Consider the following 28,000-nt stretch of genomic DNA (forward strand, 5'->3'; position numbering starts at 1 on the left):
GAGGAGGAGGAGGAGGAGGAGGAGGGAAGGAGGGCGGGAGGGCAGGCGGGAGGGAGGGAAGGAGCGAGCGAGCGAGCGAAGGAGGGAGGGAGGAAGGAAGCCGGGCAGGTGACACCGAGCTAGGTTGCTCCGGCTCGGCGGGCGCGGGGCCGGCGGGCAGCAGCGCGGCCACCATGCACGTCAACGGCAAGGTGGCCCTGGTCACCGGCGGGGCGCAGGGCATCGGCAGGGCTTTCGCCCAGGCGCTGCTGGGCAAGGGCGCGAAGGTAAGCCCCGGCAGGGGCCCCCTCCCCTCCGCCGCCCGCCTCGCCCCGCCGGCCGGCACCCGCGGGCGCGGGGTGGCGGCAGCCCGCCGGGCTCGGCTCGGCGGGGGAGCTGGCCCTCCGTCTGTCCGGCCGTCCTGCCGTCTGTCCGCCCTCCGCTCATCCTCCCCTCCCTCCCTGCCTCCCCGCTCAGGTAGCGCTGCTGGACCGCAACTCCGAGGCCGGGCAGGAGAGCAAGGCGGCCCTGGCCGAGCAGTTTGAAGCGCAGAGGACGGTGTTCATCCAGTGCGACGTTACGGACCAGGAGCAGCTGAAAGGTAAGAAGGAAACTGTCAGCGCCGTGCTCCGGCTTAACATGCAGCAACCTGAAAGAGCCTGGGCTGCCGCACCAATAAGTGTGCAATTAAGGTTTCTGGAGGACAGCCTACTCCCGATCGCTCCCGACAGTCGCTCGAAAGGGATTTGCTCCTGAACCTGCAGACGTGAAACATTGCTACCAGCGAGCGTGTATTGCACCGTGTTACTCGGCACATTGTAAAGAAAAGCCAGAGAAATCGGATTCGCTGAGTGCCGTCTGTGAGATTTTTGCATGAAAGCCTCTGCAGAAAATAATTGTTATTTTATGAGTAATATACATAAACTTTAAAGCACGGACTTGCTTCTTATGAGGCTTCAGTACAGACTCCAAGCTGTATTCCCTCATCACTGGAGTAATAAATTCTGCTCTGGTTGCAGTGCTCTCTCCGGACAGCACACTTACTTTCAACGTGTGCCGCTGTAGCTGAAAGCAGAATTGGGAAAAGACGGCACGCTGCTTTATCGCGGTGTTAAATGTGGGTTGACAACACTTCACGCACATTTTGCAGATGCAGGAAACGGCAAGGAGCTTCCCTCATGTATGATTTGCACTTTATGTTTTCACTCAGGGAATAAATCGCGTTCCCTGCGGAGTTCTTAGAGTATCGTATAATGTTGATGTACCCTCCACAATATTTCATAACAGGCACCGTCATTTCACCAAAGTTTCATTATTAAATGATACATTCGTGGATAGTGACTCAGATTCAGATTTTGACATCACTTTTGTCAGTGCCCTTTCCCCAGATTCATTTGTGTCAGGCTAGATCTGAGTATTTTTAGTTCTGCTTTTATTCGCTACACTTCACTGGCCGCTTCCCCAACAGCGGTGATTGGGCATACCCATTCCTCTTTCACAAAACATTGCAGCTAGTCCAGAATTCAGCAATATTGTTCACTGCTCCGAGCTAGCGTGATTACGCCTAATTCCAAAGCTTTACATTGTCCATAAGAGAGATGCTGGACTTTAAATTTGAGATCTGCTCTAATCAGGAAAGTTTATATCAGCTAGGTTGATTACTGACTCTTTCTCCAAGTGAGAGGAGTAACCTAGGAGTAAGAAAAAGCATCCTAGGGGTAGGAATAGCATGTGCTGCAGCATGGGTGTTACCCCAGTGTGCTTTCTCTCCCATGATTTCTCCTCTCTTTAGTGCCAGGCTAGTGCAGGACCAACAGGGTGTGCGCTGGGAACTGGACTGAGTGGGACGGGTCAGCAAGGGAGGTTTTGGAACCAAGTTGGTAGGAAAAGAGCGATCGGAGTAGGATTAGAATGGGCTCTCGCAAGGAGCAAGAGCAAGAACTGGTGGTTGCTGCTTCTGCTTCTCTGATACTGCATCACTCCTGCTGCAGGTTTCTTAGCATAAATTTGCAATCGTGTCCTACAAACCTTTGGGGTTTCTGGGGTATTTTTTAGTGGTTTTGTTGGTTGGGGTTTTTTTTTACTGCTTTACTTTCCTGCTTTTTTCATTTGTAATTGCAAGCCACCACTTAATAAACTTGGATTAATTTCACTCCTAGTGTTTAAAGTTCTTAGCGGATGCTTCAAATCCTGTACTTGCTTTTTATGTTAAAGGTCATGTGCATGAATGAAGTTCCTCTTATTTTAACCTCAGCCTTTTCAGTATGAAACAAGTCACAGTACTAAAACTAGTATCTGTAGGTACATAATGCTTATGGGTAGGAAATCAGCTGCTTCATTTACATTCAAGTCTTGCCTGTGTTTTTTTCTCTGGTGGCTCTTTCACATAGTCCCCCACAAAAATCTTCCATCTTGTTCCACTTTTGAAAAATCACAGCACATCTACTTGTGCTTTCTTTCCATGAATATTTAGGAAGTTCACATGAAACCAGTGTTTGTACTTACTTTCCACTGTTTTTCTTACCTTTCCCTTAAAATGGATGTTCCTTTTCATTTTTCTTCATTCAATATTTCAAATGATCATCTGCTTATAATTTTCATGATTCCATAAGCACTAACTAGTGTGCAATGTAAACATAAAATTATTCTACATTTAAAAAGGGAACAAGTCAGTTGACACTGATGTGTGGATGATAACTTTATTAAGAATTTATAATGAGATTCTTCTTTTTGTGGATAGGTAATAGATGGGATTACCGTAGGCAGGTAAACTCTTACCAGAAATATTCCAAATTTGATAATCATTCTTTATTTTAACACAGATACGCAAACAGCTGAAAAGCATTTGGCTCTTTTCTCAATGTGTAAACTAGAAAACTACAATTAGTCAAGACTGTGTGAATTTAATAAAGAAATAATTGGCAAAAGTACTATTATCCATGGTGGTTTTTGAAGGCAAAAGATTCTATTAAGAATGAGGTTGAAGAAAGATGCTATTCCGAGAAGGCTTAAAAGGGAATCCAAGAGCAAGTTTCCAAAATTTGGAAGCTGATTGAGGACCCAAATTGTATTTATTTTGCTTAGTGAAACTAAGTTAGACGATCAGTTCAGCTCCTAACAAAGCCACAGGTTTTCATTTGCCCTTGCTGATGCAGGATTGGAAAGATGAGAAGTAATTGAAGAGTTAAATTGAGAATCCAGAGAATGAATTAGCAATAAACACAACAAAAGCCAAAAAGGCAGACAGCCAAAAATAGAGGCTTTAGTAATATTAAAATATTCTAGTACATAATAAGAATATTAGAAAAATCTGTACAATAAAGGCAGTTGGACAAATAAAACCTTTCCCACCAGCTGCCCAGCTCTTGTTCTGATGACAAGATGATGACTGTGATGGACCTGCAGCATTCAGGCAAAGAAAAAGCTGAAACAGTACCAACCATCTGGTGCAAGAAAAAAAATTTGTAAACCCTTGCAACTGCTGCAAAAAAGGTAGATGTCTCAAAGCTGCTGCTATGCTCCCGATTGACACTAATAGCCAAAGACTAAAAATCAGAGAATTAAGACGGTGAAGTGGTTTCATTAAGGCCTGTTGACCTTAATTCCAGTATACCTGAAATACTCTACTTTTTTAGTCAGTCACCACAGGATGTTTTTTAAAACAATATTGGGTGGGTGGGTGTGTCTTGGTTTACATAATAACAAATATTTAGTGATGAGGAACAATATTTGGAGGGGGGGAAGAAAAAAACCTATATATACATGTCAGAATACATGTCTGCAGTCATGGAAAATCTTAGTCTGGAATGAACATCTGGAGGTCATCTCATCCAACTATCCTGTCAAAGCATGGCCGGCCTAGATGAGTTTGCTCATCAGTATGACATCATGATGTTTTTCCATACACATCTTTTATCTTAGTTTGAACACTGCCACCTGGGAGAACACAATGTCATTGTGGAAGTTTCCCCGTTCTTTATTTTGAAATTCTTTGGAAGACAGATCACCATTTTCATCAACAGAAGGAAGAAGATTTGAATTTGAGAAACACTTTATTAAAATTAACTGACAAGTAGGATGTTTAATAATTTATTCATAATGAATGGATTTAAACATAATTAATGAATTTAAGCAAGAACTATTATTAATTATTTGTAGTTGAAAGATTCATATTAGCTATACCACTGAATAAGAATTGCGCTCTTAGGTTAAATTTAGACTCAACCAGGAAAATTGTTCTGAACACATGAAGCTTTTTTTTTTTCATTTAAAATGGATGGTGCCAAATCTTGAATTCACTAGCTGTATCAAACTGTTACAAATCAAGCTATAAATGCTTAATTTATATAATTAGGGTGCCAAACATCCTATCTAATACAAAAGGCATGGGTGCTAAGCTCTTCATTAGCTCCTGTTATCAGGTATTATAAAACTGAATGAAAAGGCAACTATGGTATCTTAATCCCTTCATTTTTCCTGAATATGTTTACTATTGGTGAATGGCTAGATAAATAATTTAATTGCAGGTTGCTCGTTAGTGGTTAAGAAGACAATGAAGACATTGCGGTAGACTAATAAAACATTAATTTGTATGCATGCATTGTATTTTTATATCTTACTTTCCATAAGGGCTAAGAAATTTCACCCTTGGATCTTACTATAGGTGCTTTCAAAAAAGTAATTGAACATTTTGGAAGGCTGGATATTGTGGTTAATAATGCTGGAGTGAACAATGAGAAGGACTGGGAAAGCACTATACAAATTAATTTGGTAAGCATTATCTCCTTTCACATGGTCATACTTCAGTATTTAATGCTGCAATACACTTACCCTTGGCTGGTACAGATTATGCCATATGACAGAACATTAATTATTGGATGGTAAACACAGCAATTGAAACAACAACCATGTAACTGCATATATACTAACTGATAAATGTGTGTGCGGTGGGTCCTTTAAGTTGTCTATCCAAGACGTACAGCGTTGTGTAGAGGTACTCAGGCTAATATCAGACAATATTCTTTCTATAAAACCCAATGAAATCCCAGGTACGTGTAATAATTTGGTGCCCAAAGCAGTAGAGTTGCACCTACAGGAGGCCAGTCTGTTTATATGAATGTTTTAGAACATTTTAATTATTTGTGAGACTCAGCTGGCCTGCATTTGAGAATAAGTTGCCATTAGCTGGTGTTACAAGAAAACTTGTTCAACCAAGAGCTCCACATTTTCTCTGCCCATGAAGCAAGCATACAATCTGAGCTTTTAATATAAGCCATTTCACCATCGTCACTGATAGAAGCGCACCACTTAAGAGCACTTACTTGCTAAAACCCAGTACATTCAACAAGCCTGTAAAATTTCTTTTCAAACAGACTATTACAATTTCTTTGATATTACCTGGTATCTCATCAGGTGAGACCACAATATCTGTTTCTCAGAGGAAAATTTTTTAATTTAGACTACACTGCTAGGAGATCTAAGCTCCAAAGGAAAGACCAGCTTTCTAGGTTAATAACATTCTGACCAGCTTGTATTCTACCACCTGTGAAGTTCTAATTCAATGGTGACTCAGCAAGTCAAGTCACCCCTATGACCAAAACGGGACAAAGTGTTATGATCTAGATTGGCAAAGAAAGTAGCAAAAGGAAGCTTGGAAGAGTGCAATGTGCAGTTTTCTACAATCAGTCATTTGGAATTTGTCAACACAACAGTAAAGCTCAGGATAAGAAAATCCAACGTTTGTTTTTGTCAAAAGTTTTAAGGACAAAGGTACCCGAGTCTTTGAATCCTAATGCCTCCATGAAAACAAACTAACAAAAAAAACCCCAGAACAAGTAACACAAGCTGTATATGAGACACGGTATAGAAAAATTAATGGGAAAACATGTGTTTGGAAAAAAAAAAAAAGTTAGATTTAATAATACTTTTTCCTGATCTTTTATAGCTCTCCAAGGTCAAATATGTTTATTCTTGGAAGGGACTGAACTGAGACCACAGGTTAAAATTTCCACAATAAGAGAAATACATTTGTTCAATTTCTTTTGCCTTTTCCTTAAATCTTCTTTAAGATTTAACTACACATATTTCTTCATCCCTCTTTCATTTCAAAAATATTCTGACAAATTAAACATCAGGAAACTTCACATTGTGAAGTAACAGGAGTGTGACACCCTCAGTATTACGCAACACCAATATCGATTAGTACAGATCCCTTGGATTTGAAAGAAGACTTTACCTGTGTTCTAGATGACTTATTTCTCTTTATTTTTGTGCCTGGTTTAACACAGGATATAAGTTACTGTAGGCAGCCATCCACCTGTCAAATTTGCAAGCACAGATAGTTAGTTAGTCATCACCAGAAAAATTGGTGGGAAACACATTTGTCAGTGATTCACCTTTAAATTTAGCTCAAAAAATGAAGGCATTTCTGATCAGCAAATCTTGAAGATATTTATGTCCAGGTAAATATCCTAATGTAGAGAGTCATGTCCAAACAATTTTTCAAATGCCAAGAGCTTCAAACAGTAGGCATTGACAATCTCCTTCTATGGTTCTTTTTGTCTTATCACCAATGATTGGGCTGAAGCAGACCATAGGTGGGTTTGAACCATCTCAAGCAGCAGAAAAACTGGAATCCAAGTCTTAGAAATCTATATGCTTAACTATCAAGCTACTGCTTGATCAAGCTAAAAATTAAAAAAAAAAAGGGGGGGAAGATTATATAGTTTATACACTATTGTATAGGTAAGTTCACTATAACTGTCTTAATGACTTCATTCATAGTTGAAACCTGGAAAATTTCATCGATACATGCTGGTGACTGGAATCAGAATATCTAAAATGATCAAGAAGAGTAGAAGCACAGCCATGTAGGTTAAACCAAGGACACTCTCAGATCCAAATATCCTCATTTATCTTTTGATTTGAATATTCTTACCCTGTCTAACCCTGAGTCAACTAAGTAGCTTACTTCTATAGGGCATTTCTATCTAGTTACTGTAATTTCCATAAATGAAGATATAAGATTTTCTACTTTTTACTTTTTAACTATAACAATGGAAGAAAAACAGCTGCTGCATGTGATATGTTATATTTCTTGGTTCCATAAAATATTTTTTGCTTCTTGCAGAGAAAGGAGCAAAATATGTATGAAATACATGATTTTAAAATGTCTCTGTTTCCCTAACGTAGGACATTTTAAGCATCCTTTGTACTATCCCTAAGAACAGGAATAACTTCTATGGCCACACATTTTGGTACACATTATGCACATATTTTCTATTTTTAAAAAGGGGGAAAAAACCCCTCTACATGCCAGTCTTTGTCTTAGTGATATCATTTATATATTGATACAACAAATATTCCCTGCCCCAGTTTAAAGTACAAAGTACAAAAGTAGAGCAGTACGGGGCAAGATAAATCAGAACAAACACATATGGGGTGTGTTCTTTATGGCTAAAACAGTTCACAGAACCGGTTGGTCCTCAGGAATGTTTTTAAAGGAGTGCAAGGAAGTTCCCTGATAGCACTGCTTGAGAAAACATGAGGAACAGAAAAGAAGCAGCAGGTTCAAAGAGTGGGACTGAATTTAGAAGGGAAAAGAGGGGGGGAAACCCACAATTCCTGCTTGTATCCATTACAGTTTCCCAAGAGCGAGAAAAGACAGCTTGATAGAGATGGGAGGAAAAGAGTATCAACTGCTAAAAAGAGATTTCTGTTGCAGTGCTTTCCACTGTTTTGCTATATTTTGTGCTAAACAGCATCCACCTTTTTGTTACTTTATTAATATTTCTATTAACTTTTTTAGTTAAGTATTCCAGCAATGCCATCCATTCCTCACCTCAAAACTCCCAAGCTGATAGTGTTAATTCGATCAGTATCAGTTTGATCAATGGCAGCTTCAACCACTCATACCCATACAAACATACAGTCTAGTTGTTATGGTGTATAAAAAAAGATCTTAGCAACCGTACAGGAATTCCATTTTAAATGGATATTACCATTGTACTTTCAACAGGCCATCACACAAACACGCCCCCACCCATGCACAGAATAGCACAAGGACATATGACACATACATTCTTATCAAAAGTCCTACCTACAGTCCTCCAGCATGACAAGAAAAGTGTTTCTTGCAGTCAGCTTCATAAGAACTTATGCCTAAGGAATCCAGAAATTTTGTAATATGACTTTTTTCTCTTCAAGTCCCTAAAGAAACAGAAGTGCCCACATTTTAATACGCCTTGAACATATATGTGAGTTAAAAACAATTTGGTGTTCTAAGACGCTTCCCTAATTTTATCTTCTGTCGATGATGTAGGCTTTCTGGAACCACTGTAATTATAGTGGCTGCTATAATTACAGTATCTTTTCTCTTTACACTTAGCACATTTTATACCAAGACAATCCCAAAATTTACTTGGAGGTTCCTTTTTTATGCTCCTATGGGAGGTTTCTGAAAACTGACATAGGTTGCAGCATACTGTTAAATGTAGCAGTACTGGTATTACATATGCTTACATTTTACATTTTACCTGAATCAAAAGTACAGAAGCACTTTACGTGACATTTTGACTACCTCATTGTTTTCTTATGCCAACAAATTAATTATTTTGTAGGTATATTTAAACTGATTCCCCAAATGAAATTAAATAGACTCAAGAAAGCATTTGGCAGTAAAATCACAATTATCTCCTGTTTATGTGGTGATTTTGCACACCTTAATACATTATTTTGGCAAAACTTTAAATTGCAGGCCATAACTTGGGCATGCCGAAAAGACCCAGTCATATAGGAAGCAATTATTTAAGTGTTGCCCAAAGAGAAGAAGGATTCAAATACATATGTAAAATTGGTTCAGGTGCATGACAGTCTCATCCTTCATTACTAGGCAAAATGTGGCAGTACCCAACAATTCCAAGTTTTTATATTTTTCATGGGTTTGCATAATTTATTTCCATAAATGGCAAAGGTAAAAAGTTTCTGTGAATTTACAAAAAGCCCTTTTCTAAAGTGAAGTCTACCTAACGCAGAGTTTGTCCCTGCAAAATATTTAGATTGGTACTACAGAGAAGAGAACGCAACACCATATAACTACACGTGGCTCTGTTCAATATAGCTCATGGTGAAATAAGAGTTCCAGGAACTAGCAAACCTTGCAAAATCAATTCATTTGCTCATCAGCAAGGAAGTATTCCTCAAAAGGCCAATTCATGTCTTGGCAGAAACCAGAACGGTAACCATGCAAACTTCAGAAGTGATTAATTTTATTTATTTTGGGGACAAAGACTTCATGATCATCACAAGGCTGTTCTGCTGTGCAAGCCATAAAAGGGATTCCTTGGCAGTATGTTGCAACCTTCTTCTGTTCCACACGCCTTGACCTCCTTTCCCGTCGTACCAGGAGAAACGACAAGGACTGAACTTTCATCCCAAAATAATGTGACCAGGACACATGGCTGGATTCAGCAGCTGGGAATTACCCGCATGTCCCACAGTACAGACTGAGACAAGCACTGTTTCTTAACGCTACCAACATAGAAAACAAAACAAAACAAAACAAAACAGTGCTATCTGTAGAAGATAAAATGGCATAGGTAACTAGTTTACCAAGTTTGCATGCTAAGACAACCAGAAATACACTAACTCTGTTGTTCAATGGCTTAGTTGCTTATTCTTCAGCATAATTTGGTGTCAGAAAGAGGACTAAGTGCCTAGGGAGAGTTGTGGCCACCAGAAAGTGAGAAGTACCACTTACCTTGAAATTAGTGGCGTGAGGGTCTATCCCTTACAGGCATAAAGAAGCCTGTAAGTATAATGACTTGTGTTGTTCATATAGCACTAGGAAAGACACAGACTTACCTTAATTGCACAGTAAGTCAATGAACTTCTTAGCTTACAGTTTTAATGGATGTTTACAGTAACCAATGTTGAAGTACAATAAAGCAAATTTCTTTTAACTACTTAAGGCCAGCTACTCAAAATGCAATACTATTCCTACGCCCTTCAGGAATGTGTGGTGTGGAAAAAAGTAGAGAAAACTGCACAGTAAAAAACTAAAACATAGTGTTTCACCCCCACATTGTACAAAAGCTACTGATTGCTAGCAAATGTCCAAATCCTACTGCACATTCCTTTCTCCTTTCTGCCTCTCGCCCCCTTCGCTTCTTGTTTTCCACAGTTTGAGCTAGAAATTCAAACTCAAGAGCCTCTAATTTCATTTCATATAGCAAGTAAACTAACCTATACATAGGAATGCCAAGGGACGTGCACGCTTGCTACAACCTGTCTGCTTCCTAGAAAATCTACATTAAAGACAAAATCACCTCCCACCTCCCTGTCCAACAGCAAAATGCTAAAATTTTCCATGGATATCACTAGCAGCACTTAGTTTCAGACTTTTGAAGTTTGTCTTACGCAGTTCATAAAGTACGTTGAAATGTTTCCTTATAGATAGCCATCAATTTACAACATCACAGTATGAAAGTCAAATGATCTTGGGTCAAATTCCAGCTCTGTGCTAACCTGCTTTATGAAACCACAAGTCAATGGCTCTTTCATTTGTTTTTTTTTTGTTCAGTATCCTTAGTACTGAACTAGATTAGTTCAGAAACCTACACAAAATGTTAGGACTGGTTACTGACTAGCATTTTGTTCTCTCAAAGGAATTCATATTGCCTTATCACCTTGAGAACAACAGGGTAGTCATCTTCAGCACTGAAGGAATGCAGATATAGTTTCTCAGCATAAAATATTAGTATGCATAAGGAGACAGCAGAAGTATCAGACAAGAGGTGGCAAGGGAAACCTTGTTAAATAGGTACGAGAAACTATGTCAGTTGGAACACCTGCCTTGAAACACTAGGGAAAAAAAAGCACTGTGTACTAAATTACTTTCAAAGCAATCGTCACTTGCAAAGGATGATGATTAAGGATGATCTGGGCACCATCACTGAACAACACTTTTTTTTTTCCTTTTTAATAGATCAAGCTAAAATGAAACACAAAGTATGAAAATTGTCTTACTGGGGTAATGTTGGAATACAAGAGCATTGTACAACACTGGCTAATATTGGTTCCTAACACCAGAAAAAAAAATGAACTGGGTGTCTTATTGAAGACTTGGAGTCTTATTAGAATCAGAGTTTCAATATATGATTTCTTTTAGAACAATACAATTAAAACTATACGGCCGTGGGATACATGGAAATGTCAAGAATCACAGATTTTGTAAGCTTTGTTTCCAATTTTGACACTGATACCTAAATTGCCATTTAATGACTTGTTAAATCAGTTACTGATTACTGATATTGTACTTCCAAAAGCAACTGCAAATGTTTTGAGTATTTGCACAATTATTTTGCAGAGCTTACCATGCTGTCAGGTACTAAGTTTTGGGGTTTACTGTATGGTGCTTCAGAGTGTCTGATCTCCTCTAATTTAAATCTGTATTTTATGGAAGCTAATACTACAAGATATTCCCACACTTACCATTATAACTTCATTGGAAAGAATCCTAAGTTTTCTACTAGCAGTTGAAGAGTAAAATTGCCTCTCTTGGGAGCACACTCAGACTTGCAGTGCACCATGATGGTCCATCTTCATTAAGTGCTATAGTAACACACTGTATTTTGGTAAGAAAACAAACAGTTGTATCACTAAAATCACAGGTTTTTCAACAGCTAGGAGGACAACCATTTAGATTATTTTCTGATTTTAATTACGCTAGTTTTCAGCAGCTAGAAGCAAAAAAAAAAAAAAAACCAACTAGGTGAGCGTCAGCTGTCCCAATTTTCACTTTACCTGCATTTAATTGCAAATTTGACTACTTTCCTACTCTTTGTTCTTGACATGTTTATGGACAACATGCATGCAGATAAATGCAGTTGTAAACAAAGGAACTGTAGAAAATTCAACTCTAAAATGCAACACGCTTTCCTGCACAAAGTTAAGTCTCCTAACATATTTTAATCTTAAACCAAGTCAGACAATTTTTTTTTAATGAGGTAATTTTAAATGTAACTTTCTCAGAATTTCTATTTGCAATAGACAAACTATGAATTATTGTTGGTTAAGAGCATGGGATTAAATTAGTATTATTAAAAGTATACATGGAGAACTACACGGTCTGAAGACACCTTTAGTTTCTTTCAGTTTATTGAAAGGCAAATTACAGACATCTTTCATCATATCATAAACCCCAGAAAACTAGGCTGCACAAAACGCATCATTCTTTGCCTGTCTTATTTTCTATTGTGTATTTCATGGTATAGTAAAGTAATAGCTGTTAAGCTTTCTTTTAGAATTCAGAGTAAGTATTCTGACCTCAACAAATAGGAATCCAAAGTCGCACTTCATATGAGAGGAAGCCTGAGGCTGCAATTTATGCACTTGCAAAGATGGATTTCATAACAAACCCCAAACCCAATATGCTATTGTTCTTTGGAAAACAGTAGTCCAAAGACTATTGTCCTTTGGAAAACCTCTTTCCTGTTTGAGTGTTTGGCACCCAGATATAAGAGCCAGCTTCACTTTACCAACTCAGCTGAATCAACAGGCTCGACTGGAAAGTGGCACTAAGACTTCTAAGCCCACCTTGTATGACTTTCGTACTACAGTAAGTTCAGCCACTGCTGTTCTTCCTTGGAGAACTATTGAGAGGACTTGTCTCCTGGAGAGTGGGGAATTCTGGCAGGAGAATGGGAGATCTATCACGCAACACCTTTCACCTGAAGTTTTGTCTGCTGAGTGGGCAGACAGCTAGGTTGTTCTCATGATGTATATTTGGTTCAGAATTTATGTCCAGAATAATTCTTTATGTTACCAGCCCAGATATCAGAAATAGCCATGTCACCTGAGATCAGCCACACCGGATGAGAAGTTTTTCGCAAGGATAACGGCAGGTGTAAGGGCAATATCCAAATGAAAGTCTACATTTATTCTGAAGACAACCTCTTACAATACCTACGTAAAGGAGAAGGCTTCCCCGGACCCTTGAAAAAATGCTAAGTTACTGGATTCCAGAGAAAAAAAAAAAGAGCAGCACAGTGATTTTGATAGGAAAGTCAAGTACTCACTTTTTTCTTGACTTATAATTGTGGTTTGGCCAAGGACTCATCTAGCTCTATTATCTCTTTGAATAAGAAGGATGGAGGAATAGAAAAATCCTCAAGGAGCCCCAAGCTACTTCCTTCTCCAACTGATTTCTTTCCTCTAATCATCCTAAGTGGAATTCTCTTTTTCTGTTCAGCAGGCTGAGACACTGCTCCAGGGCATGATAGGACCTGCACCTGCTCTCCATAGACAGCATTAACCCCTTCCTTTCTACAATGTCTTGCGTACAGCCTATCTTATGTATATATTAAAAAACACCACTCGCACTTACATCCAAGCCTGATTTTGGTTGAGCTGCCAATGAGTTTATATTCAGAATAAGTATACCTTACAGCAACAGTACTGGGCATTAACAGTCTTGTTTTTCAATAAATCCTTTAAAATTTACATGTGACAATCAAGATTAAACAGCACTAGATTATATTTATAAGAGCTCTGCTACTTTCCAGGACATGCAAGAGAAATCAGATTTAGTTTGGTATTTTTTCAAGCCACCGAACATAGTTCTTTGGAAAGTTTCTGCTAAAACATTTAGTCAATAACATTCTTTTTATAGTAATAAAAAAATTTTTTAAAAGCATGTTGCCTGAAACAAAACTCTTCAGGAGAGAACACAAAGCTTTTTATGGGAATTTTTTGTTTAAGAAAAATTTAAAATGTTATTTCAGAATTTTGAAATATTTGTATTTTGTGATTTCTTACACTATTCCAGGTAATAGGTATACTGAAAATATACTAATAGTGAAAATATCACATAAAATGCTGCAACTATAGAAAATTTAAAAAGCAGATTCATTATCACAATTCCAAAGCAAACTTGGTAATGAGGCCTCAGGTGGTTTTATCTCTGTCAAGGGGCAGCTTAACTTCATGTTACTCGAAAAATGAACAAGCGATATTAATAAAGTAGGACATGCAGTCTTCCAAAGCTGGTTCCTATTAAAACCAACAAGCACAAAGGATAACTGAAATTGAATTAAAAGTTTTACTTCAGGTTTTATAACACGTTTGTCTAAAAAAATCAGCTAATAAAAATGCAATGTAATACTCATCTTAAAATTATTCCAATTTTGGTTTGGGAATTTAGATAATGGTAGAAAAATACTTAATGTTCTGATTTTAAAAGCTTTTTTTTTTTTTTTTTTTTCAGTACAACTAGCCACTATCCATTAAGTTTTAGGCATATATAGATTATTCACTGTGGTTTTTTACTACTTTGGGAAATTTCTGTCTCAATGATTCTGGAGACCTTCCCCGGTCAAAAAGCTCATTGAAATAATTATACACAGATGTGGAAATATTTGTAGGCCCACTTCATCTTTTGAACGTCTTAATTTATTTGGGTCAAATGAATAGCACTAAACAGTAATAAAGTATAAATGGAGTTCTCATTTAAAAGCTGAAATAATATTTCCATAACAATAGAAGTCATTCAATACATTTGTTCATTTTAAGTAGAAGTTGTAAACCAAATGTGAACTGATTATGGGGAGATCTAAAAAAATTGGTAAATAATTATGAAACTCATCACTAATGCAGTAATATTGCAACATTTCCACTAGGAGCATTGTCTGCTGCCTTTCTATTATAACTTGTTAAAATGTCAGGTAAAGTGACTTACTCTCTGGGAGACACTCTCTCTCTTGATTTATTCAGGAGGCTGATAACCCCAGGCTTGGTGTATCTTTAGGCACCTCAGTTTAAATGTCTGAAGTTTGGTGAGAGGAATCCCAGGGGAATTTCTGACTGCAGTAGGGTTCACAAACAGATCTTAAGGAACCAAGATTATACAGGTCTCAGTAAAATTTTCTCCCTCAAAATTATTTCTTAAAAAAAAATAAAAAACTAAAAATCATGTGCTGCAGCTAATATTATGCTAACAACGTTTCACATCTCTTAGAATACTTTTTTACCTTGTCTGTATTTGTCTGTTTGGGCTAACTTTCATTTGAGAAGAATGGTAAAACTCCAATAACTTCAGTCAGAAAAGAATACAAAGTTTTAATATCCTGGTACCAGAAATATATCACATAACTTAATCCTAAAAAGTGTAAATTTTGCATGCTTCAAGCCAAATCGAGTTATTAGTGTTACCTTTAGATTCAGTCTGTACATATTTTATAACGTAGAGCAGTGTGTCTCAACAAAAATTCTGGGATTTGGATCAGTTCTTCTGCCACTTATATCCTTAGACAGCGTTTCATCTATAAATTATTTACTTATTCTCCGTTACATTTCCTTCACAGCTCTTATTTCACATTGTAACATTTTAGTTTGATTATTGATATCTTAATAAGAAAAATAATTAAGCTACTATAATGTCTACCAATTGCAATTGTGTTTCTGAAGTTATTGAGTTGCATTACTGTGGAGTGTCTTCTGTATATCTTCAAACTATAAATAAGATCACTGGTAAAGCAGTACAGATTCTAGGCACGACAATAAAAGCAAGATTCAGTTTTTAGGAGCATGCAAGAAAGATATTTTGAACATAATTATCCCTTTCCCCCCTATATCAGACATCTGTGATTAGAGGAACCTACCTCGGCCTAGAATACATGGGAAAAGGAAATGGAGGCAATGGGGGAGTAATCATTAATATCTCATCCTTGGCAGGTGAGAATATTTTCTGTATAAACACTTTCTACTCACTGGTTTGTTCCTAAAATAAATGAATCATACTGATCAGTCATACTTTTTCTTCTTTCTTATGGGTCTTCCCTGTTTATTCCCATTTTGACCTGATTTTCATCACAGCAACAGAAGCAGTATCAAAGGACCACAACTTTCATTTGCTTTTTTAAACTCAGTTCAATGAAAAATTCAGTAATTTTCCCAACCTATCAGTCTCATATTTAATAACCTTGAGCATGATGTAAAGAGGGTTTTTTTCAGGTTTCAATACTGCCACACATTGAGGAAAAGCTAACTAGTCTCAATTAATTATGCTTATTCAGCACTATTCAATAACACTGCTGAATTAAAAGATATTGTACACCACACTGTGTGTAAAAAACCAAAGTCTAATATATTGACCTAATTTGAATTCAGAGTTACTTTAAATCTGATTGGTTTTTATATTATAAAGTATTTATTGGGCATCAAATATGGAAAATCAGATAATCTTTTCACACGAAGTGAGGAAGCAGTAGCAGGTCCTCCATTCAACTCCATAGGGGCACAGCTGTAGGAACATTTAAGATTAGACTGTATCTACTTTATTAGTGAAGAATGTCACACACCAACTCTATGTTCCAAGTCCTCTCAGATGTGATCTACCTCTGATTGAGAAGCCATAAAATTAACACTCATATTTCATTGAGCTTAAGCAAGCACATTCTTTGCTCACTATGTATCTATGCTACAACTGTCTTTCAATGTCTTGGCATAAAAATAGAATTATATGGCTTCCAAGTCACTCAGGGTTATTGCTTCTCTGTTGTGAGGCAGAATTCTTCACCCCTTCCTGTAAATATGCTCAACGTTGCAGTGTTTGGGTTCACAGCAAAACAGCACGACTGAAGGGGAAATGGTAAACAGAGAATGATGTTACCTGACACCCTTCCTCAAAAAATGCTTGCATTTACTCATGTTTGAAAAGCTTGTTCTTTCTTGCTGCTGTCATACTGTCTGGGAAAAACTAATACATCTGCTAGCTTACACTTGGATTGGCAGTGCTTTCCTTGGTATTCATGCAGAGTACCAAATTTACTGTAGTTTTATTAAAGGGTATTCTTATGTGTTTTAACAATGAAAAGCCAGCAAGGCAGCAGTGGCCATAGTTCCTGATTGTGGATAGGCCTGAATGTTCTGAGTACTACTAAATTTTCCTGTAAACCTTGGCTTTTGTGATGAGAAGTCTGGTTCGCCCTGTTGACATAATGCACATGGATCTTGAGGACCTGACTTAATACATGTACATATCTCATCCAGGTGAGGGGTTCTTTATTAAAAGTCTCCATGTACTTTTAAGTCAGCACTTGCAATACTGCCTAACACATTACCTACTGATGCCAGTAAGTTTATCTGTGTTGGCTCAAATGGACATTGTATTGGGACCAAATTAACCCAAAGGAAATTGCGACTGCAGTACAAGAGTTCATCAACACAAGTAAAAGATTAAACTTTTTCACAGAAGTGCTGATGCCCATGCAGGGCTTAAGAAAGGGCAGAGGTAGCAAGTAGTTTGATTCCTTTTCTAACTAGTCTCAAAGGAACACAAAATTATTTTTATTTTAAGAACCAACAGCTTGGCTGTCCTCAATTTGTTAAGAGCTTATAAGTGATTAAAATTTGATTTACTTGCTTTTTTAATATTAACATTGTGCCATAATGATTGTGGGTATCTGTCAAAACCAAAGCGTTCTTTCCTTTGTTTGCTTTTACATGGCTTGTATTTAGCAATTGTTTCCAAGATCATAAGGAAAAACACATCATAAAAGCTGACATACACTGATTTTTATCTTTTATTTATTTATTAATTACTATCTGTGTTTTGTGAGTCTAATTCTCCTTTCCAGTCTGAAGGTCTGAGTCCTGCAGTTAATTCCATATGTAAAAGGCAAATTGCCATTGGCTTGCTTAGCATTCCCTTTGAGTGTTTTCTTTCCTCAGAGCTAGCTTCTGTTGATCATTAAACTTTTGAGTGATTTTGATCCCTCCTGTCCAAGCTCTCTATAAGATTTATCAGATATGCTCTGCAGACAGCAAATATTCTCGTGTCTTGCTGAGCAGCAAGAAGAGCTGTATTTCATGCTTACGTAACATTCAATAATATTTGCTTTACACATTAATTAGTTTCCAGTTCTTCACCACGGGAATTTTGCCAATGATTTGAACTAGGGACAGAATCGAGCCTTACTGTTTTATATTTCCAAACACCCACGGAACTACTTAAATGCTTCCTATGAAGTGGATGCTTAAAGCGTTCATTCAGCTGGATGAAAGCCAGAGCATCCACCCTGTCTTTCCAGTATTGAATCTTCTTTTCTTTAGTGGCTCCACAAGACAGAACCAAGTGAGAAAGGGAGAGAAATATGTGAGCACATGCAGCAAGTACCCAACTCCTAACCCACTGTATCTCAAAGCTATAAAACTTTCTTACTTTTATGGGATTTGTGCATTCATATCAAGAGGAAGTAATGATGCTAAACAACAGAGATAATGGGAAATGTGTTTTACTGCCGACTTGGCCCCATAAAAGATAATGCCAATGACTACAGGCTTTTGCGTTGTAATAAACTTAATTTCAAATTCAAAGAGTAAAACGTCCCAAGATGTCTTCAGTAGGAAACTGCACATGTTAATTTTGTTTAACAGAATTGTTACAAGCAACAGAAAAAGCATACAAAACTAAATTTAACTCCTGAGATTATTTCCACAATTAAATTTAGCACTGTCTCTTACCTTTTGGTGGCTGGTACCTGTACACATTCAGTAAGTGAAGGGGGAAAGGAATTCATGTGTATGCATGCACTTTTGTTTTGATGCTTTCACACTTTTAGGAAGGTATTCTGTTAAACTGAATTTGTATCTGTCTGGATTCTAGCAGATTAAAAAAAAAAATCAAAGTATTCATAGAGGGTTTAAAAACTGGTAAAATGTTTAGCATTAGATCATGCTAGCTTTCTGAGAGGTTTTTCAATGTGTAGTGTATCTGGATACCTTGCTGTTGTACAGCCATATCAGCAGTTTGATTGCATTCAACTTCAAGCACTCAGGCTCCACAAACAGTCAGTTTATCCTCATCCTACAGAAAGCTCCAGCCAAAAGAAATACTTAAAGTACCCGCCACAGCAAACAGGCTTCTTTAGGACCTGATCCTATATATATGTGTGTGTGTGTGTGTGTGTGTGTGTGTGTGTGTGTGTGTAAAACAAGAACAAAGCTAGCATATGGTTAACATCACTGAGTAAAGGCAAGATTTTATAACAGTGATAGAGTGGACTGAAGGTGTAAATGGCTGTACAACTGGGGCCCTTCAGTTCAGCATCATGAAAGAGCTTCTGGTCCCTCCTCTTTTTCTAAAGGAGGATGCTGAGCAAAATCCACAGGAATGAGGTTAGAAAATTTAGAAACTATTCCCTTGAGACTTCAGTTCACTGTTAAAAAATTTCCTAGAAATAACACAGCTTACAATTTTTGCTAGGATTTCCGGGTCTCCTTTGTTTCGACACAGATCACAGTAGTATAACTGACATAATGAACGTGATCTTGTACCCCTCCCTATTCTTAAGATTAGGGGATTATATAAACCCCATTAATCAATTCTCTCATCACTCTGTAGGACCATCATGCCCCTAGCTCATTTCTCTAGTTACATATCCACTTCTTCAAAACAGGCTTTGGCCTTCAAAGAACACTGTAAGCGTATTCCATGCTCCTTATCCAGATTTTTGCCTAAGGGCGACAAAGGAGATTTCTGTAATGTGGTTTGGAAAGACATTAAATTTAAATAAATATGGTTAAATCTTGTGCTGTTATTTATTTATAAGTATTCTATGTTTTGCAATAGGCTTTGATAAGTATTTTTTTATAAAACAAACCTAATACAGAAAGGAAAACAAATTACTTTGGCAATATTTTCCAGCACATAGATCAGCACAGTTTTGGTTTGCTTTTAAATAGGTTCCGTCAGTTTACCAAAACTTACCTTTCAGCATTTTCACATATTTCCTTCATAAACAATGAAAAATTTAGAATTTTAGGATGCCACACAATAACGTGATTTTCACATTAGTGAGAGAAAATGTAAATATTTTAATGGAATATTTAAATGTTTTAACAGTGAATATATTTGTCTAAAGCATAACTTGGAATAGAGCTTCATCACTGCATAATAATTGTGTAGAAGTGGTGCTTTTTGATGAACCCAAAGCCTCCATGAGATCAACAGCTATGGTAGAAAACAGACTATGGTTCTTTATTCTCTGTGCCACACTCATCCAAACATGAAGTACACTCTTCCAATAATTAATGAAACTTAAAGATACTATCAAACAGGAATTACATTTGTCTCAAGCTGCCTAACAGTGCACCCATGGAGCAAATAGGGGGCAGAAAGGTCATCTAAAAGCTAATAAATCTTATTCAAAGGAAGAGACTTGTTCAAATCTCTGAGGGCAACATATGTTCAGTGGGAAAGCATACCTAAGGAAAAATGCTTAATTCTGTATTCATCAAAGTTCTTCAGTGGACTGAAAGGAAATACTGGTTTCAACAAAACTTACTGATAAAATTCAAGCTTATTGACACAATCCTCCACGTCCAATACTAATTTCTCAAGATGTGGATATTGGAACTATTGACCATGATAAATAAGAAGTTGTAGTGAGAAGCCCGGCACCACGTCTCAAATGATAGAGTGGTCTTGAACACTGTAACAACAAGGGCACTAAAGTATAACCAAGGGCAAGAGCTGTCTCTGTCAGCCTGCCAGGAACTGAGAAAAATAAAAAAGAGCATAGTTAACACTGACGCATAGGATTACTGCTGCTCCGCTTGAACTGGTTCTGGTAAACCGAAGAGCACCTGCAGTCATCATGAAATCGTTTGCAATTCGAGAAGGAAGTTCCCTATCCCCTTTCATGTAACAGTTCAGGGATGCAGCAACATCCAGAGAGAGGAAAATCTAGGCATAGTTGCCTCCCCTTGCTAAGAGAGACTGAAAACCACAAGTATCACTTTCCAGGAGTATGCTGCCCCATCACTATCCATTTGAACACCCTCCCCTTCCTCCCCCCATTATTTTGTGCGTAACGTTCTCCAGTGTTTTACTGCTCTTCCACTTTGCATAAGATAATCAAATATTCATGGGACCAGCAAAGAGAATCCAGATTTTCTTACAAATGAATGCCCTAACTAATATGCTATGAACTCATCTTTGCTCACTGGTTGAATAAAATACTCGGGCAAAGCAGGCTCAATGTCACACAGTGGTTCGTCCCAAAATACTTGCTATAGCACAGCCGCCAGGACACACCGCTAACGGATGGAGGCTCAGCTCTTCCCGGGGCAGGGAAGTGGCTCAGAGCTGGAAATCCCATACCATGGTTCTGAGTACTGAACTCAGGAAGAAATGTGAGACAGGACTGTCACTGTTTTGGGTGAGGTATGCTAGGACTAGTCTTCATTGTCCCTGCTTTGGCTGAAAGCGAGTTGGTTGATTTCTTCTTGGTTCTCTACTTTCCTAACTGAAATTATTATTTTTGCTAAAGAACTGGGTTTAATGTTTTGATTCCAAAAATCGTTATTTGTTCCTCCCTTCCTGCCTAGTTATTCCTGTTGTCACTTGACATTTAAGTAAGTCTTTGAACCTTATTCCACTTCATTATTGCGAGCTGTGCCCTTCCTTTGTTTATTTCTTGACTTTGTTTCTTTTCCCTGTCAAGTAACAAGTAATTTGTCTTGCTGTGTTAAAAAAAATAATAAAATTACCTCTAAACTCTGTGTTTCCCAATAGATTTTGTCTTTTACCTGTCTGTTAGCTGCAGCCTCACTGGGATTGTTTCTTCCTTTAAAACACATAAAGCTATTCAGGAGTTTAAAAAAATAGTATCATAATATTTCTAAGGTGCTAATATTCCAATGTTTCCAATTATTTGAAGAATGGTGATGATCATCAAAAGCCACCAAACAGAGGAATATTAAGCCTGTGTTGAGATCACAACCCACAGGAGACAACGCAAAAGCCATTTTTTGTAAAGCAAGTCCTCAATCAGAAGCATAACACATTAATCCAAGCTAAGCAGATAAATACAAGTTTAAGAGAACAACCAGCCACTGGGTTAAGTTCTTCATTTCCCACTACTGAACAGTGCTAATAATAGCGTTGCTTTCACTGGATCACCAATGTAGCATTTAAACCAAGATAAAACCTGGAAGCTGTCAGGGTTGTAATTAGAGCTTTGTGCCATCTCAGAAAGTTTTTTCCTTCAGACAAAATGGATTCTAGAGCAAAGAGCCCATACAAGTCTCTGGCATAGGCAATTTTTCTGACAAATCCATACTTAAAGCTGGGTAGTGTATTCTTCATCTCCACTGAGGTAAGTCACACCCCTTCTTGATTATATCACTTAAAGATATGAAAGATGAAGAATGAAAAAACATATCTGAGAATAATTGGGATGACTTCCATTAGAATCAAACAGTAACACATCAAAATCAATATCAATATCACAGTTTTACAATACCACATTCAGGAATACAGACAAATTTCATCCTCTAACTTTAGGACAGGCTGTGGTTTGCTATTCACAAGACCTGAGCTTTCAGGTGCAACTACAGCATCCATGTGGTCGAGTTCAGCTGTCATTGTATAGTGGAAATTTTTGGCATAATGGGCAGAAATGTATATACACTCATGGTCTGTCATCTCTTCTTGACCAGCTTTTTGCCATCAAACTCAGTCTTACTAGAATTAAGTTCTTAACTTTCTACCAAAAACTCTGTTCTCCCTTCTTTCTCCACTATAAATAATGATTTCATGTTCTCCCACTCCCACCATAAAGGTTCACAATGTTACCAGTCATTTTTTTATTTTCTTCTGCTTCTCCTTACAGAAGATAGCAATGATATTACCCATGATTTTTACCTCTTTTTCCTGTCCCCTTCTAAAAATCTTCATCCTGGCTTTTCATTCCAGAACAGGGCCCACTGCAGAAGGTACCATACCATGAAATCCTTTTCAGCCAATCTAATTCAATCTAGAAACTGCTTCAAAAACTTTCCTGTTCACATCTTGGCTTTCATTTCTTTCTGCTCACTATCTGAGGTCTTCATCTTATTCCATTCACAGTGTTTACTCACTTATCTCTATACTCCCTCTGCACTGAGGTCCTGCATTCACTTCTTAGTGCTTTTTCCATTTGCTTATTGCAAAATAGCTTTCCTATTTAATTGAAAACTCTTTAAAATAACTACCACCTATGAAATGTTACCAGAGTAGTATTGTAAGTGAAACAAATTTTACAATGCCTCAGATGGCGCATCAAGTCTGAATTACTTTGTTTATAGTTGCTCCTTTGAGCAAAAACCACTATGCAAAAGGCTATGTATTTGTTACAGTACTAACCACGTCGCCAAATAAATAAGCAGCAACAATATTGCACGGGCAGATGTATTGGCTGACTGTGCTTCAGTCAGCTGTGCAGCACACACATTCTTATCTCTCGCATTAGGGCTAGGGGGAAAGCTTTATCTGAGGCTGAATCTTGTTACTATTCCACAGAAGCGACATAAGCAAGGGCTTTAAGTCAGATATTATATTTATGTTTTTATATATTATAAAGATAATAATAAATCAGTTACAGTAGTCAAAAAGGATTTTGCTATTTCCCTTACCTTTTCCCACACTTCCTCCCTGAAATCACTGTAAATGATTGCAGGTGTCCAGTTTATGTATCAGCAGCTAGGGTGTCAGCAATTAAAGTTTGTCTAAAATACTTTACATACTTCACATCCTTTACAGATTCATAGAAGATGGCTAAAAAAAGTCTCGTCCTCGTTTTCTTCCAGATCCTGTCCTCCATTTTAAGTCATACTTCATAGATACTTTTCCTCTTAAAAGTTATACTTTTTTATTACTCTTCTTTTGCCTCCTCATGGTTTTATCAATCTCATATCTTTTCCCAGCCTACCTCAGATGACAAAATATAATTTGCAAATTTTTACTAATCTATTTTGTTGCATCGCTATGAATCCATCACTTATTTTTGACATTATAGACCTATATGTGTGTTTAAGGTAATCATAAATAGGAGTTCCCAACATCTTTATTCAGCTACCTTTTTATTTTAAAGGACTCATGCCTGCTGCATTCCAACCTGTGTACTGTGCTACAAAGCATGGTGTAATTGGATTCACACGGTCAATAGCAGTAAGTATGTGTTTTTGAAAACAGTATCAGCAGCTCCTTGGGAACATGCTAAGTTTCTCGTGTTCCCTCTCTATTGTCACACAACCGGAACTAATTTCCTTAAAGAAAACAAAGTGTCTGAAGCAGTGGAAGTTCCCTCCTTGCACAAAGGGAATCCAAAGATGGAATAAGTAAGGCATGTGTGTGTTTATGACCTATTTGAGGTTTGGGGAGCATGGAAGAAAGATGTTGCAAAGTAATTTAAGGACAGTGGGAGGAGCCCAAAAGTCAAATTCTTATCCAAGCTTTAAAAAAATTTTTCATAACTCTATCCCAGTCATTTAACATTTTGGTTTCCTTATTTGTAAGTCAGGTTGATGACTTTTTTTAGCGATATAGGCACTAAAGTGTACAAAAAGTGACCTGAACACAAAAATGTTTACCTTTATTCTTACCAACTCTTAATATGCTGAAAATACAAAATGACACATTCAGGATGGGGCATGCTAGATGTTATCTGACCATATAGCAAGTCTTCGCCTCTGACTCCAAATCTTTCTAGTTAAATTGGACAAGCAGTATAATAAAATAACTTGGAGGGAGCAAATATGATTACACTTTCACAGGCTAAGCTTAAAGATAATCTACTCGTATAAGATTTCCAATCTCATTTCCAGAATAAAGCATCTGAAAGGATCATTTGGACAGTTTATCTATATTTTACACCCCGACGCAATTAACATTTTTTTTTTTTTTTTTAGATTAACCTAAACAGATTAGTATGGATAAGTGTTGCATATAGCGTATTAGCCACAGCATTAACATGACATCTGGTTTTTCATCTTTGTTTTCTCATCATAATATAAACATCACCATCTAAGTTCAAAAATAAAAGGTCTGCTAGAAAATTAGAGGAAATGTCGTCTCTATGGAACATGAGAATGCTGAGGAGAAAAAAAATAATAAACATAGCAAATCACCGTATTTACCAGAAAAGGCAGTAGAGCCTAATGCTGGGCAGGTATGATACACAACAGCTAGGGATTCAGTTTCTTTTCTTCTCCAGACCAAAAGGGCTGGCTTCCATATCATGAAAATGGCATGTGATTTATATAATACCAGAAAGGATTGCCGTTAAATGTTCAAATAAATAGAAATCTGTGTCGAACAGTTATGGTTATTCTTGGATATATCATGTATAGTTTGTAAGTTCTGTGCCATCGCTAAGTTCATCCAGCGTTCAACATATGCCTGGATGCCGATCAGACTTCTTTGCTACACACATGCATTGGTAGCACCACAAATGAAAGACCTTACTATTCCCAGAACAATTTGTGCTGCTTATTTTCATCATGGCCCTGAATTGCTTCCTGAAAAAACTCCTGCCTCTTTCCTGGAGTTCACGGGGACCTTCCTGTGGAGATGCTCAGTGACAGATTCACCCCTCAGCAGAGACAACAGAGCAGCTGGAAAGGTTTAGCATTAGTTGTAGGTGTAGAGACCAAATCCTATTTCTCTTGACTTGAGCGAGGTAAATACCATTTTAGAGTTAAATCTTTCTTTGATTTCAGATAGTTTTCTTTTAGTAAGAAAGGTCTTATAGAGACTGAAAGCGTACATTTGGGAGATTTTGGGTTTACTTGGTTATCCTTATGAGAGTTACACCATCACCCTACAATACTGTTAATGACATGCCAAGAGCACTAATAACAAAAATATTAGAAAAAACCAGCTGCATGGAAAGAAGAAAGTTGATTTCTTGTAGAATTGTTCTCCCAGCAAAAGCAATCTTTTTTCTAGTCATCTAGTACTATTACTAAGCAAAACATGCTTCAAACTTAGTTGTTGGAACAAAACAATCAGTAGCAATAAAATTTGCTTACTAGGCAAGGCTGAAAAGTACTTAGTGGTAACTCTCATTCTTTGAAAAATTACTTACGCAATACTGTTTTAAAATGTTGATGGCAAATGCCTTTTTCTCTTTTCTAGTTAGCTGCTAACATAGAAAACTACGGTGTGAGACTCAACACAATTTGTCCAGGATTTGTCAACACACCAATTCTTCAGTCAATAGATAAAGAAGAAAATATGGGACAATATTATTCATATAAGGATGAGATCAAAAATATGATGCAGTTCTATGGCGTGATGGAGTAAGTCAAGTCAGATACAGTGGGGGTTTTGCCCTTTGTTGATAAAAAACAAGCAGACACAACAGCACTTTCAGCAAAATTAAAATAAAAGGGAAATGCTGGCTCAGATAAAATTCTATCAAATGCATTATCCTATATACAAGGAACAAATGGCAGATATCTAAGGTTATTTTAAGAGTAACACCTACATAGTGATATTTCCCTTTATGCATTCCCATTCCCCAGCAAAGTGCAAATCGAATTCCCAAGTTAAAAATGGTGGGTTTAGTTTTTAATAGCCCTTGGTGTTCTTTCATAAATTTGTTTAATCAAATTTGTTGCGAGATACAGGGTATGTCATTTGTATTGAATTTCCACAAAATCTGCAAGTGAACCAAGAGAGAAATCAGACCAAGAACCGACAAAACTGGACTAAGATCGTAAGAGCACAGTAGTAACAATGGTGGATCAGATCAGTTACCTAGCCCGTTACAGTACTGCCAACAAAAGCCAAAAGCAGACAGCTAGGAAAGAGTGTGAGAACAAGACAAGCCTAAAGTGATTTTTTTTTTAACACTTTCTCGATCTCTAACAAATAGCTGCTCAGATACGTCTGCACAGAGAAAATTGTATGACTCTCTTGTTTCACCCACACTTTTTCATATGTAAAGCATATCGCAACTATTGACCACAGCAAACTGCATGTGATGAAATTCTCCTTATGCTCATTGTAAGTCAGTCCTGCTACAGAAACAGGATGAATCAACAGCAAAGAGCTGCAGAGGACTGTGTAAGGATGACTTCTGTCCATTGCCCTGATAGAGAAAAATTTGATAGGAAGCCTAGTGGCAGCTGAATGTCCACAGGGACATCTAGAGCAAACAAACGATGATTTGTAAAGTTGCCACTTTACGTTGTATGCCCCGACTGAGGAGACTGAATTTCTCTCCTGAAAAACTTATACCACCTCTGCTTTACTTGAAAATAAATTTGTTCAAATACTAGTTTGTTTAATTTTCAGGGTATATAGATTTACTTTGAGTTTCTCTACTTGTCCTTTTCACATGTTCTGTTACATCGTGATTCTGAAATAACTTTTCTTTTTCAGCCCATCAATAATTGCTGAGGGACTGATAACAATAATTGAAGATGATACTCTAAATGGAGAAGTTATGAAGATTACAGCATCCCAAGGGATTCATTTTCAGCAATACAGCCAAACACCTTTTACATCAGCAAAGAGATAAAGAATTGGTTTATGCTAAGTATTTTTGGCTTTTCTTACACATAAAAAATTTTGAAAAGAGTAATTTTTGGAAAAAAAAAAATAGTGTTCTATCTAGAGCAGTGACAGCATTCAAACATTTGCATCCTAATAACAAAGAGATGGACAAGAAAATCTGGTGTGGGAAAATGTTAGCATCCTATTTTGATTTTATAAGCACTAATAATAGTATTTATTCAGTAGAATAAACAGACTGCTCTGAACATTTTTGATTACCTAGTAATAGAGACCAGTTTTTTTCCTTCTGGTAGTTCTGATCTACATACTCCAAATGTATTTTGGTGGACCTGACTTACTTCATATAATTCTTTTTGCCGTTGCAAGTATCTAGTTATTTACATCTTTAATTCTTCAGACCAGGAATTCAGTTCAGGAATCTAGAACACAAACATACCTACCTATAAGGCGTTAACAATTTTCTTTTTCTTATGAAATGTAAAATAGAACAAGAGGCAAAATTCTTTTTCCTCATTTATATGCAACCGAATATGTTGCATATCACACAAGAAAGTACAGATTTTTATCTTCTTGGATTTTAGCTATTTATAAAATAGTTCAGAAATATTTTTGTTTTCTTTTATAGCTATGTATATGAATTTTCTCTCTCTGTATATAAAAGGATGAATACTTTGCCAT

The 28,000-nt window shown here is 37.2% G+C and overlaps 1 protein-coding gene across 3 annotated transcripts; it reads left to right on the top strand.

Annotated features, from left to right (window-relative positions):
• Positions 1–73: 73 nt before the first annotated feature.
• Positions 74–27,999, top strand: HPGD (15-hydroxyprostaglandin dehydrogenase). Of its 3 annotated transcripts, XM_049796066.1 has the most exons (7): positions 74–266; positions 457–580; positions 4,643–4,749; positions 15,612–15,708; positions 23,892–23,968; positions 25,937–26,100; positions 27,188–27,999. In XM_049796066.1, the coding sequence occupies exons 1-7, from the start codon at positions 174–176 to the stop codon at positions 27,324–27,326; spliced, it is 801 nt and encodes a 266-aa protein (XP_049652023.1). In that variant the 5' UTR covers positions 74–173; the 3' UTR covers positions 27,327–27,999. The 3 variants fall into 3 exon arrangements, with proteins under 3 accessions (XP_049652023.1, XP_049652032.1, XP_049652040.1); XM_049796083.1 differs by lacking the exons at positions 74–266; positions 457–580 and adding an exon at positions 3,334–3,471; XM_049796075.1 differs by lacking the exons at positions 4,643–4,749; positions 15,612–15,708.
• Position 28,000: the final 1 nt, after the last annotated feature.

The sequence above is a fragment of the Accipiter gentilis genome, chromosome 3 (genome assembly GCF_929443795.1).
Source record: "Accipiter gentilis chromosome 3, bAccGen1.1, whole genome shotgun sequence".
Classification (NCBI taxonomy): Eukaryota; Metazoa; Chordata; class Aves; order Accipitriformes; family Accipitridae; genus Astur; species Astur gentilis.

Bases quoted from the DNA above. Each gene is read 5' to 3' on its own strand.
- HPGD (XM_049796066.1), top strand. From the start codon at position 174: ATGCACGTCAACGGCAAGGTGGCCCTGGTCACCGGCGGGGCGCAGGGC. The intron at 581-4,642 runs GTAAGAAGGAAA...ATCTTACTATAG, and splicing joins GGACCAGGAGCAGCTGAAAG to GTGCTTTCAAAAAAGTAATT. The intron at 15,709-23,891 runs GTGAGAATATTT...TTTATTTTAAAG, and splicing joins TAATATCTCATCCTTGGCAG to GACTCATGCCTGCTGCATTC.